Source organism: Arvicola amphibius, chromosome 1, assembly GCF_903992535.2.
Source record: "Arvicola amphibius chromosome 1, mArvAmp1.2, whole genome shotgun sequence".
NCBI lineage: Eukaryota > Metazoa > Chordata > Mammalia > Rodentia > Cricetidae > Arvicola > Arvicola amphibius.
This window is the reverse complement of record NC_052047.1, coordinates 17,492,024-17,504,323: the sequence shown is the minus strand read 5'-3', so window position 1 is coordinate 17,504,323 and position 12,300 is coordinate 17,492,024. Positions and strand designations below refer to the sequence as shown.

General features: G+C 35.3%; 1 protein-coding gene across 1 annotated transcript; it reads right to left on the bottom strand.

Moving 5' to 3' along the window:
- Nucleotides 1–234: 234 nt before the first annotated feature.
- On the bottom strand, nucleotides 235–12,085 carry Sult1b1 (sulfotransferase family 1B member 1). The gene is made up of 7 exons (XM_038317931.1): nucleotides 11,851–12,085; nucleotides 11,116–11,244; nucleotides 7,496–7,593; nucleotides 6,471–6,597; nucleotides 5,791–5,885; nucleotides 2,576–2,756; nucleotides 235–356 (listed from the first exon to the last, which is right to left on the bottom strand). Exons 1-7 carry the CDS (start codon nucleotides 11,993–11,995, stop codon nucleotides 235–237), a joined length of 897 nt encoding a protein of 298 aa, XP_038173859.1. The 5' UTR covers nucleotides 11,996–12,085.
- Between the last annotated feature and the right edge of the window lie 215 nt (nucleotides 12,086–12,300).

Below are 12,300 nucleotides of genomic sequence, written 5' to 3'. Positions count from 1 at the left end.
AAAATGCTATTCTTCCAATTTAGTAGTCACTTAGGAATTCGCAGAAACAACCTTTGAAAAATAACATAACAAAAACCCTTAGCTCTAGATAATATGAAATATTACTTGTTGAGGTATTAGTAGGACATATATAATCAGTCAGTGTTTTAAAAGCACATTTATTTCTCTTCACAAATCCATTTGACTTCCCAGCCAAGTTATTTATTTTAAGAAATCATATATTCAAGTTTCAGCTTAATTACTTTGGATCTCTGTGCAGAACTTAAGTGTTGTTCCAGACATTTCCTTCTCATAGATGGCATCAAATCTCTCATTTTGGGCCACTGTAAAGTAATTTTTCCAGTCACCAATAGTACCTAAAATAACAAGAATGCATGAAAGAATAAAATATAAATTACAAAAGAAAAGCTAATATTCACCAAGGGAAAGACTGAGTACTTGAGAAGTGAATTTGAAATACACTGCATTTGGCTTCAAAAATAATTTCTATTATAAAAAATGAAGAAAAGTGTTATCAGTTTTATTCTAATTTGTAACAATGGTAACTGGTGTATATGTATATATATTTATCTTGAAATTAATTTTGTCTGGTGGATTTTTAAAGTTAATCTCATATTAAATAAATACTGATTATTTCAAAATGCTATTTAAAATTTAATTATTATCATGAGTAAAACAAGCTTATAAATAAGCATGGAGTTCATATTTCAAGAGTTGTTTTGAACAGATAATTTTCTTATCTAAATTCTCAGGGAATATACTGCTTCATAAGGGAGATCTTGTACTTTTCCTAACTGTCCTACACAATCTTCAGCAGTAAAACAACACTTTATTTTCTCAGTCATAATGTCTGTACAAAGAACTGTCCATCATCCAAAAGAGCTCTCAAATGGGAAGCAGAGAAGTTTCACTTCCTAGAATTTACAAATGAGAATCCTGTGATCACTGGAAGACACATTTCCCCTAATTCACAAAATTTATAATTCATTTATATTTTAGGTGAGAATAACATTAAAGCCAAACCTATATAGCTCCAGAACTGTCTTGAGACAAACATATGACTCTGTTTGAAGGAACAATTGCCTCATGTAGGTATTCATGAGGAGCCTGTACTATATGTGAATTACTGAATGAACATGCCAATCTGTCTATTGAATGAGTGAATGAGTGAACAAATGAATCACAATCACTACCAATATTTATATAATGTGTGTATACATATATATGTATGTGTCTAATTTATGGTTAGAAAGTTTTCTAAATTGTTATATATCATTTCATGTAGTATTTTCCCAAATTTTATATAATAGGTGTTATTTTTTATGTATTTTGTTAATGATGTGAGTAGAACTTTGGCTGGCTAGTTGATGTATTTATATCACAGATTTAGATAAACTCGGTCTAACCACAGGGCATGTTTTTTCTTCCTCTACAGCAGATGTAAAGACTTCACAATCTTGTTAGGTTAGCATGTAGTATTCCATGATGATGTTGCACAAAACATCAAATCCAGACATGAAGCTCATTTTCTCTACTCATCAATCTTTAAGCTGTCATGAAAGACCTCATCCATTTTCATACGGCATGAGCTAAACTGTTTGGGGAATTACCTTCCCTGACATAGCTGAATTTGACTGCTTCAATAAAAGGAATTGCTTTTCAAGTTCTATCAGGTAAACTTTGTATGAATATAATTGTGTATGCATATACATTAGTCATTTTGCTTCAAATTATAATAATACTAATAATATTTTTCTTTATTCTGTTATAGTAGAAATAGTCTTTGGAGTCAAATGTAGTGTTTGTTTTAATTGTATTTCAATGTCCAAACACATTCCTGGAGTTATTCTTATATACCAGTATTAAAGAAAGTCCCTTTCCTCTGTATCTCTTTCAATAAACATTAATCAAAATAGTAGTTGGCATTAGTAAAAAGTTAAACAACTAAATTTTTAAATTAATTTATGATGTATTGATTTATTATTATTGAAATGGACTATGTATAAGAAACCATAATACACATGATTTGCTTCATAGCAAACCAAGAATTTCAATAGTAAATTCCATTTTCTTCTACATTAAACTTGGACTCTGCTTCTTGTAATTAAGATAGTATCTGTAAAGAGGGAAAATTTTCCCATAAGGAAAAGAAACTTCTTTTTGATGAATTGTTACATGAAAATTGACAATTATTTTCTAAGTTCTATGGGGCTTTAAGGAAGTTGCAGCTTACTAGATAAGCGACCAATGAGGAAAGAAGAGTGTCTATGCCAATTTATAGAATGCAGTAGAATGATGAGCATGATAGTTCACGATATCGCATGATAATTGTGAAAGTCAATTATATTTAGACTAGTAAATAAGAAGAAAGTATCAAACCTTTAGTAACTGTGTGTATTATTTTTCTTTGCAAGGATAATCTTAATAAAGTGACTTTTGACTATATATGTTTTTGGTTTTTATTGATTTCCTATGAAGAACTGAAACTTAATGAAGTTAAATAAAGCAGGAGAAATCATAGAACTGGTTCTTCACAAGAAAGTAAATGTGGGAATTACATTCAGCAAAATTTTACCTTTTCGCATGAAAGGGGACTTGCTGTGATCCATCATTGATGAGGGCAGATGGGTATAATTGACCATGGGGTTGTCCTTCATCACTTCAAAGGAGGTGTGATGGATAATCTTATCCAAGGTCTTCTCATCCAAGGTCTTGTCTAGAAAGCTGGCAACCTTCTTGATTTCTTCCTTTGGGTTCTTCAGGAGTGAGATGATAAATGCAAGGAAATAACAAACATGTAAAACATTTACAAATTTACAAAGTGATGCAGCTTTTATAATTACATCATTAATCTTGAGTCTGCATATGTGTACGCAGGAGTTTGAGAATGAAACATTACAAATTCAAGGTCTAGGAACCAGACCCTCTGCATGTGGGTAAAAGTTTTCTTGCCTGGTCTGTTTATGAGACCTCTGGCAGTTGAACCAGGATCTATTCCTGCTGCATGAGCTGACTTTTTGCAGCCCATTCTAATTGATGGGATGTTTTGCTCAGTTTTGATGTGGGAAACGGGGTGTGGTTGATCCTGCCAGCATTGAATGTGGCTTTGTTGACTCCCCATGGGAGGCCTTACCCTTTCTGAGGAGTGGCTAGGGGTGGGTTGAGGAAGAAATGGAGAAGGGGAAAACTGTGTTGATATGGAAAATGAATTTTAAAAAGCGTATGAGGAGTGAATATGAAAATCAAAAAACAAAACACAAATTCACAGTCTGCTGTGCTACACAGAAAGACACTAATTCAACAAACAAAAGAAAGAAAGAGCTGTGTGCTCTTTCAGGTGACTCCTTTGGTTCCCAGTCCCCACATAGAGTAGCACACCACAGCCTTTAACACCAGCTTCCAGGGACCAGGCCCCACTGGGCTCTGAGGGCATGTGCACTCACAAACACACATTCATACAGACACAATTATAAAAATTAACCAAAATCAATCACCTCATTTCAGTTTATTAGCATAGCATGAGCTTAATATTTATAGCTTTCAATCAGGCAATTAAATTTTCATTGATATATCAAAAAATTGTGAAAAAAATAGATTGAAACTAAAATTGAGAGATATGATTAGAATTTAATAAAATGTAACATCTACTGTGCTGATGAGATGTTGGTATCAACTCCCAGTAAACGCAAACAGCTTAAATTCTTAATATGGGACTTTGAAATGTTTCAAAATACTTCCTGCTAAGAGTACATATATAACAGATTTCAGGGGTATGAAAAATGTTTGAATATTCCTCAAGTGCTCCTTGGGATGGTTCATGAATCGGCTAAAATTTGTCTTTATGAATAAATCACATCAGTAGAAAGAGGACAGAAGCTCTTCCTAAAGAAAGTAGAGGTTATCTCTCCAATTTGGGTGATTCAGATGTCTTCTATGCTGCAAACTAACTACAACCTGGATATAGTGGAAAATTTCAGACTATTGAAGGCAAGATATAAAAATACCCCGGAGTTTCCCCTATGCACACTCACAGTGTGTCACCATTCACTGGGACACTCAGAGCGTGTCACCATTCACTGGGACACACTGTCACTGAGATTCTGGTTACTACTCTCACTCAGTCTACAAGTCATCACGTTATGAAAGGCTCCATCTATGTGTAACTCCTAAGCCACAATATTTAAGATGTATTAGGTACTATAAGTATAGTTTCAAATTTGATAGTTTTTTAGTTTCCATCACAGATTTGAGAATTGAAAGGTGTTCTAAATTATGTATATGGAGCTTTAGAAACAAAGAAACATTTCTGGACATTTATCAATGGTTTGGGAGGGTCGGCAGGATTGTCCAAGTTTTGTAGAATAGACCAGAATAGCAGCAAAGTACAAATTACAAAATCATACTCTAAAATAAAAATACTGTGTTATGCCTAGAGTCTGGACCAAAAAAACCACCAAGAGACCAAATCCGATGCAAAAGCAAAGAGTCTTTTTAATTACAAGGTAACTCAGGTCCTCCATTCATCCGACACAGTGGGGAGAGTAGGAGAGACTTGAGTCACAGTGGGGTGGGGCATTTATTGCTGGGTAGAGCAAGGGCGGTACACCTGGGAGTCTGCTGGTTGCATAGTAACAAACTCAAGATTGGTGTACCTCCGGACTGGAGGAAGCTGTCCTGAGCTGATTGGTCAAGAGCAACTCTGGAAAGGTTGCAATACTTGGAGGCCATGGGGAAGTGCGGCTGTTGCTATGATTGCATTCCACCTCATCAGTAAAGCAGGTCCAGAGCCTGCCAGCTAACTTCTGATGTGTTCTTTACCCCACGAAAGATACCTTTCAGCAGTCACAACTGACCAATCTGTTCAGGAAGGGTTTCCCAAGCCTGGAGGTGCATCAGTTCTGAGACTGTTATTATGAAACCTGCAAACCCCCAAATACGATCTCTTGCTCCACCCCTAATAAATGAGCTGCCCCACTATGTCTCATGGTATCACTTACTCCACCCTCTGTCTTGGATGGATAGAGAAACTGAATTAACTCAAAATTAAAAAGGCTCTTTGCTTTTACATTGGATCTGGTTTCTTGGTGTTTTTTGGAGTTCCAGACTCTGGGCACAACATTGAAAAGGTAAAGAAAGAGAAACATTTGAAAGATAAAAAAAAAAAAAAAAAGCATGAACACAATCCAACGTCCAGAGTGTGCAGAGGGTAGACTGTAATTATACTAAACATAAAACCTAATTGAAGGCTTGGAAAACTAAAATGAAAAATAAAGTTGATATAGTAAAAAAAATACAAGTTGTAAAGGATGAGAGGTTGGAGAACTAAACACATTAATTTTTCTTTTGAACCTGTTAAATTAATTCCAATCTTGGACTGAAATTTCATTTAGAAAATGATGAAGAAATGGGAATGACTGACAGATAAATATGCAAGAAATGCAGAACAAAGAAGTGAAGATCGAATTATAGTGATCAATTGAAAAGGAAAACAACTGGATGTATATACACATACCAACTGCAAAGTCTTGGGTGTGACATCCTGGTAATTCCAGGGGAGAATTTTAGGGAAAAGGGTGGTTGAAATCACATGCTAACTAAATGAAGAAAGGAACAAATATAGATCAATGATTTCACAAAGTGGTAACTGGTCTGATAGACATGCAGAGGTATGGGTAATAGGGAAAAAAAGCTATTTCAATTTGGATTCTAATGTTAGCTTGAAAATAGATGTTAATGGTTTCTCCATGACACAGTGTGCACATTATTCATAATAAACATCTACTATGTTACCTGTTTTAAATCTTCATAGTACAAGAAAAGTAGTGGATGTTCTTTCTTCTTTTCCCACCACCTCTTAACGTGATTGAACCATGAACCATAAGGCACTAAAATAAGAAAAAAATGGTACCTCTATAAGTGTTTGCTAGATCAAAAAATTTTAATAAGCCATTTGCAAAGACATTTTATAGAATTTGATATCAAAAAATCTGACAATATAGGATCAATTTTTAAAAATTTAAAATTAGCCTTTTATATATTTACAATCAACTTTTAAAACATAAATTGCAAAGACAACATTTCAAGTAAGAATAGATTGGCTACCACTGAGTTAGGTTGAACCCTATGGAAGATTTACATAACATCAAGTATCAAGTGTGAATATAAATATCACAGATACAGCATGTATAACAAATCTCTCTAATGATGAACAGAAACTGAGAGTGGACTTTTAACACTGGGAAGAGATTACAAAATGTCTTCATATGGCGTTGATTATTATTGCACTTTCAAGTTAAATTTTATAGTAAACACTTGAATGTAGTTACTTTCCTAAACTGGAGTTTAATATATTAGTATTAAACTTAATGTTCTGACTTTTAAAAAAATGAAGGAAGATAGGTTATTTAAAGTAGAAATATTTGAAATAAAAACTAGTCGACATTTTAAAGCTAAGTTTTCGGCCTACTCACCATTTCCGTCTAGGAATTTCAGCACATATTCTTCCCAGGTGCAAGGAGTAGGGTGTAGATTATTCATTAAGTCAAAATGATAATATGAGACAGTAACATCTTTGGCATTTCGAGCCATATAAATCATCTACATGAGAGAGGAAAAAGGAAAGCAAGGAATGGTGTATTATTAATAAATAAATATATTTATAAATAAATAAAATTGCAGAGCATTTCTTCTCCTGGAAGTTATGGATCATAATGCTAACCTATCAGGACTTCTAACTGTTCTCATGAACTTATTAAGGTTTTGGTTATCTTACAAAGAAAATACTTTCGTGTATAAAGATAATTGCACTTCATTTTTATATACCACACCCAAATTCTTTACACAAAGTCAAATCGGTAGAACTAGATAATTTTAATAGCAGAGTTACTAATTAAGAAATGATTAACTATTGAAGAACTTGAAATTTCCTGCTAAACAAACTCAGTCACAAATATTTCACTAAATAATGTCACAAACTTTCAGTTAAGAATATATATTCTTGCCTGAAATTTTGTTGAAGGCCACATTATCTTGGCACAGAAAATGAATAAAAGTACCAATATTGTGTTGGTGTGAAAATTACGTTACTTTCAATCTTAGAAATTTCATATCAATGAATTGAAACTAATCAAAAAACACTTAACCGTTCATAGTAGCAAACTCCTATTATTGTAGTACTTGGGCAGCTGGGGAAGAAAGCTCAGGAATGGGATATCAGTTTCAAGGCCAGCATGGCACATATAGTGATATTCTGTCTCAAACAAACAAACAAAACAAAACCAGAAGATGACAAGGGAAGAGGAGAAAAAGTAAGGAGCCAGAAGAGAAATGAGGAGAGGAAAGAAGAGAGTGGAGGAGGGAAGGGGGAAGGCAGGAGAGAGAAGAGGAGAGTATCAAGCACTTCCTTGTGTAGTTTAGTTCTCTTGGTCACAATACATACTGTTAGTTCTCACAACAGGAATAGATAAATGGGCAGAGTTTAACTGGAGGCTTGTACCTTGCATTTGTTCTCCCAGAGACTTTTCGGGAGTAGATCAGTTGGTAGATGTGTCTTTATAACCCGAGGCGACGGAGTTGTCTTTAAGTATTCAATACCTGAAAATTTCAGTTTAGGACAGAGAAAGATCAGAGTACCAAAGGAACTCAGATTTCTTCATCTTTCCCACCAATATTTGTAAATGTTATTTTAGTGTGAGGGTGTGTACATGTGCATGAGAAGTGTGTGTGTGTGTGTGTGTGTGTGTGTGTGTGTGTGTGTGTGATAGATGTGTTCATGTGTCACAATACAAGAGTATTGAGAAAGTCAGAGGACAACTTTCAAGAGTCCATCCTTTTCTTGCAATGTGGGTTCCAGGTCCTTGTACCTGTACAGCCAGGGATTTTTCCCACCTAGTTATCTTTCTGTCTTCCAAACATTTTTCTACAGACATGTTGAAGCAATATTAAATTGAGGTAACTTCTAAAATAACTACAGGCTGGTTTTTTGTTTTGTTTTGTTTTGTTTTGTTTTTCAGAATTCCAGGAAGTAGTATCAGGAGACAGGCAACAGTGTGCACCTTGACATTTACATCACTGTATTAAAATTTCTACTATAATTTTACTCAGTAAGAGATTTCTAAATTTTTAAGAGTCAGTTTCATTTTCTTTGTTAGCAAAATAAGGACTAAAAGACTACTTTGGTAACTTGGAGTTTTAGTATATCTGCTTCTTCAGGTCTTCCATACAAACCCAAAAGTCTTATGCATATTCTATTTTCAATATCACTTAGATCAACTCTAATCTCTAAATTATCTGCTACATGTTCTTGCCATTTTCAGCATAGGAATACATTCTTCAAAACACCTGATTAATCAACTCCTAGCAATCATTGGTTTTAAATGTTTATAATTTATCATAAAACATTCAGTCCCAGTGCTCTGTGTAACACTTATCTATGTAATACAGCATGTATTTTGTCATGGTGACTTGGAGCTTTAATCCAATACTCAAGAGACTGAGGCATGAAGATGTTAAGTTTAAGGCCAGGTTGGACTTCTTAGAAGTCCACAATAAACTGTTTTTTATAGGGAACTATTCACAAACAGAAATGTGCTTATTTCCAGAGTGTTCCAATGCTTATTGCTTTTGCTGGCTCTACAATATACATTTAATAGAATGGAAATTCCTTCAGAACAGGAATATGACATGCTATTTACCAATGAACATCTTGTTAATTGAAGTCCATGGCCCACAATAGATATTAAGTACAACCACTTTATAACAATAAAAATAAGACCGTAAAGGTTCCCTCACGGTCCTGACTTTCTTTCTCATGTTCTCCCTCCCGAGAAGCCAAGGACAATGACACTGGATTTGGATCCTACTATGCATACTGGCTTTGGGAGGGGGGAGGGGCTGGCCTGTTTGGTTGCTCACCTTCCTGGACCTGGATAGAGAGGGGAGGAACTTGAATTTCCCACAGGGCAGGGAACCCTTACTGCTCTCTGGACAGGAGAGGGAGGGGGAGGGGAGGGAAGAGGGGGTAAATGGGAGGCGAGGAGGAGGCGGTAATTTTTAATAAAAATTTAAAGAGAAGAATAAAAAATAAGATCGTGAAAATCAAATATCTGAAGATATTAATTAGAAACATACAAAATTCCATAATGGATCTCATATGTCCAAACTGGCAGCTACAGTATGTAGTGGCATATCATTTGTACCTTAATAAGTCTTGCCTGAGGATCAAAAAAGTAAAATAGCCCCACTGGCCAGCCTTACAGATGAGGCAGCAATGTCACACATCTTTAATCCCAGTAGCCACACTAGCTTGCCATAGAAACCAGGCAGTAGTAATGAAGTAGAGAAGATTATAAGACTGAGGCTGAGAGCCTATGTGTTTGTTTATTAAAATACAAATGAAATGCCACCACAACAGCCATGTTACGCAGTACGGAGAAAAGAAAATTGTAATCTTCTATAGGGACACACTTCCCTCTGTTAATCTAAGGCTGTCTTCCTTCCCCATGGCAATTCTTTGTTCTTGCCTCAACTCCCATGAAAGATCTCTTGTTTTCCTCTGTCTCATAGTCATTTTTCTGAGTGAAGTGGTTTAAATCCATGAATACAACTGCTAGGAACATTTCACAATTAGGCTCTAGATAATTCTAATAATTTATCTCTGGGCTAAACGTCAACTCATCTTTCTGTAGCAATTGTCTCCATTTTTAACCCTGGCCCTACCAGTAATCCCAGACACCTACAGAATTTAGTATAATTAATTTTTCATTTTATATTTTTGTGACATTAAAACCACTCTTCATTTCCAAACTATTGTTTTCCCTTCAACTTTAGACAATGAGCTAAGTTCAATAGACCCTTTCCTCTAAAAGTAAACCTCTTGCCATGAGCAATCTCCACTGCATGGGAGGGTTTATACTCTACTGTTTAAATTGCAGCATCAGAAGGGCTGACCTCATGCTAGTGTGTTCTGTGTTATCTAGGTTCCCAGCAGCTTCACTAAAAGTGAACTTTCAAGCTTGCCTGTTAGATCCAGGCTTTTCATTCCCTTTTAGCTTGATGAGTTGTTGTTAGCTCATATATCAAAACCTCTTCCTGGTGGTAATTTGCGTGGATAACCTTCAATTTTTAATACTGCATTACAATTTTCTGGGTCAACAATCTTGCCTTCAAGTGCCAGTAACACTAAAAGTTGCTGAGTCAATATCTTTCAACGGATTATTTAAAATACTCAATACCTGAAATCTAACATTTTATACAAAATTCTCAATAACCTTCTGAAGAATCCAAATAAATACCTGGCTTCATATTTGGTTGACCTAAATAAAACTTCTGAACTTACCCTTCTTTCTTCATTTTCCTCAAATTTCTCAGGTAATCTGTCAGTCAATAAATTCGAAATATATTGCTAGCATCCTAAATTCAATCCCACAGAGCAACTAGGGTAGATTTTGTATTTTGAACAACAAAAATACAACCCAGTGACTCTTAATTCAATATCTTCCCTACCTTGTTTAACATAAAAGAAACTTTTAGGATTCCATAGCTTATTTAATTCTTCAGGGTGTGATTTCAAATTGCTTTGCATCTGCCGCCCCCCTTGCTTCACTGTTGCTTTAGTTCCTATGTTGCCCTAAAGATTCGACTGCATCAGTCCTTTTGCACTTAGATGCGTCCCATCCCTAGATTATGTTTCCCCACATTACTTGCTTATCATTGGCCCTTCATTAAGTGTAGCTAGCCTTGATCATACAATCTAAGGCAATCTTTCTTATGAATATGTCTCATACAGTCTTGTTCTTTGGCTTTGGAAGGCTAGTAGAGCTGATATGTTACAAATTGATTTACTTTTTAACGTTACAACATTTCTGTAACTCCTTGGTGAGAATATGCATATTTTACTAATAATTCCTAGTTAATTCACAACACAGTAAATAATCCTTTATAATTATACAAACATTCGTGCTCTGTTTCTTTTTCCTTTCTTTCTTTCTTTCTTTCTTTCTCTCTCTTTCTTTCTTTCTTTCTGTGTTCTTTTTTCTGAGTTAGAATCACAAAAAGGACTATGCTAGATGAGAATACTTTTGCAAAATTACAATCACCGGGAGATTTAAATTTTACCTGATACATTTTGTTCAGGTTCATACAGTTCCAGCATTGGAATTTTAGTAGTGATAACGTCTCGCTTACATTTTTCAATATCTCCATCATTTAGAATCATGTCAACAATTTCACTAATCCAAGTAGTACCTGTAACAAAAAGCCAGAATTTTTAAAATCAGTGATCAGTTAGTTTCTTTATTTCAATATTATTTGATTTTATTTATTGATTTATCAAGGAGCTCATACGTATAAACATGAAACATTTTTGTGACTTTTTAAATAAATAGAATGTTTTGAGATCACAATATTATAATATCATCTACCCCCTCCTGTCCTCCCTCTAAAGCCTATGTGTACCTCTGGCCCATACCAGCTCTCACTTTCGTGTACACCTGCACACATTTGCTTCCCAGATACAAGCAGATACATACAAGCATATGATTAGTTCTGGATTACCTCACCCAGCCTTCTTGCATGGGAGGAGGGTGGTCCTACCTCAACTTGACTTGCCATGCTTTTGTTAAGGCCATGGGAGCTTTGCCTCTTTCTGAATGAGACAGAGAAGGTGTGAAGGGGAGGGGGATAGGTGGGAGTCTCAGGGGAAAGAGATGGGAGCAGAGGAGGGAGGGGAAACTATGGTCAGTGTGTAAAATAAATGAAAAAAGTTAATTAAATAAAATAAAATAAAATTTGAAGCAATCCTATAAACAGAAGTCAAGGTTAGACCTGCATTCTTTAGGACACAGAACTCACCTGATTTAGGGAATGTGGCTATCACAATGTCATCTGGTCTGCTCTGGAACTCTTCCATCCTTTCCCAATTGAGTGCAAAAGCATAGACCATAGGATAGCCATTAATCATCTTCAGATCTTTCCTCCGGACTTCTGGAGTACCCATTTTTGTAGCAGGTTGTACAGATGCAGAGCAGACTGCCTATTAGCAGTAAAACCGTGGAGAACAGATAAAAGTCAGAATCCGTATAATGAATGCTCTGCTTCACACACTAAATTATAGTACAAAGTGAACTTTGACTTTATCATACTGTACACAGAAACACAAAGGTTATCTTGTGGGACTGATACTACAGATTGGCAAGCGTGGCCCTCGGCTCTCTGACGCCAGGACAAAGGTCATCAGCAGAAACATTGAAGAGAAGGGGCACTATGCTTCTGTGAATTAAGTCATTGTTTTACAAAAATATA